The sequence below is a fragment of the Aplysia californica genome, unplaced genomic scaffold (genome assembly GCF_000002075.1).
Source record: "Aplysia californica isolate F4 #8 unplaced genomic scaffold, AplCal3.0 scaffold00164, whole genome shotgun sequence".
NCBI lineage: Eukaryota > Metazoa > Mollusca > Gastropoda > Aplysiida > Aplysiidae > Aplysia > Aplysia californica.
The window spans coordinates 988,046-989,121 of record NW_004797434.1 but is presented as its reverse complement, the minus strand read 5'-3'; the positions used below and the strand labels follow the sequence as shown (position 1 = coordinate 989,121).

Sequence of the window (1,076 nt, the reverse complement as noted above, 5' to 3'; positions counted from 1 at the left end):
AAAATGGGTATTCCAATGTAAAGCGCATTGAGCTACCTTTTTTTGGAAATGCGCTCTATAAATGTTATATATTATTTTATTATATTATTACCACAAGGCAATGACAGAGGCTGAGAAAAGAAAGTAAGACCGCATCCCTGCACTTCGTGCTTTAATTAACTTAGACCTGTATTCTTCCAAGCTGACAGTTTCCAAGTGTTTCTTGCGCATTAAACTGTCGAGGAGATCCTCAATCATCTCTTCGCTTGCCTCTTGGTCCTCTCCTGGCATGTAAAACTGAAACCATGTTTCAGTGGAAAGAAAAGAGGAAATACATATGTGTGTCACGACGTAGTGGAGTCAGGTGCTCGTCAATTTTGAGCATATTATGGGGTTGTTGGTATCATCTTTAAGCCTGTTCATTTACCTTCCTTTGGGTGGAAAAAATATCTATCTATGTTGAATAGAAGTCGAAATATTTGCCTTTGAAGGAGGTCAGGGTCGTCTGGTTTCAGAGGTAACAATTAACGAGAAAATGGCCTCCAAATTTTGGTAACTTCCATATCCTGAGAGTCCTTGGAAGCTGAAAAGTTGCTTTCTTTGTACCTTTAATCAATGTTATTCAGTAAAATCCACACAAAATTAAAAGCATGTTCGTAAATGGACACAAAAGGTGTATAGCCCCACCCCGGCATTCTGTACCGAAAAAAAATCCCCCAAAAAAGAAAAGCTCGTAAAAATGTTACTAGTTCTTCTCATTCTCTAACTAGTGCTATGGTTCCTGAGAGCCTCGAGCTCTTTCGTTGAAGGCTGGGCCAGGTTAATTGGATACGGGCTTTGAACTCCGTGGGGAGGAGGCTCATGCAACACCTTCTGTCTCCTGTTTCGTAGCCGTAGTCTCAACACGGATGGGGTATACTTTTTCGGATCTATGCTTTTCTTGAAATCTTCTATGGAGCCCGCTGGCGGAAGGCACTGGCCCATAAGTTCCATGAACATGAAGTTTGTCTGCGTTAGAGCTCTGGGGAAGAGAATGGACAGTCAGTTCAGTGAAGTGCGCTTTTGCTTGAGTGTTTGAGGGTGGGGGGGGGGGGGGG

At 42.7% G+C, this 1,076-nt stretch overlaps 1 protein-coding gene across 1 annotated transcript; it reads right to left on the bottom strand.

The window, feature by feature from the left end:
* Nucleotides 1–667: 667 nt before the first annotated feature.
* LOC106011698 lies at nucleotides 668–1,003 on the bottom strand (the record flags this gene model as incomplete). Its single annotated transcript, XM_013082217.1, is given in 1 exon segment — nucleotides 668–1,003. A coding segment is annotated over 1 exon segment (262 nt), but the record flags the coding sequence as incomplete, so codon positions are not given.
* Nucleotides 1,004–1,076: the final 73 nt, after the last annotated feature.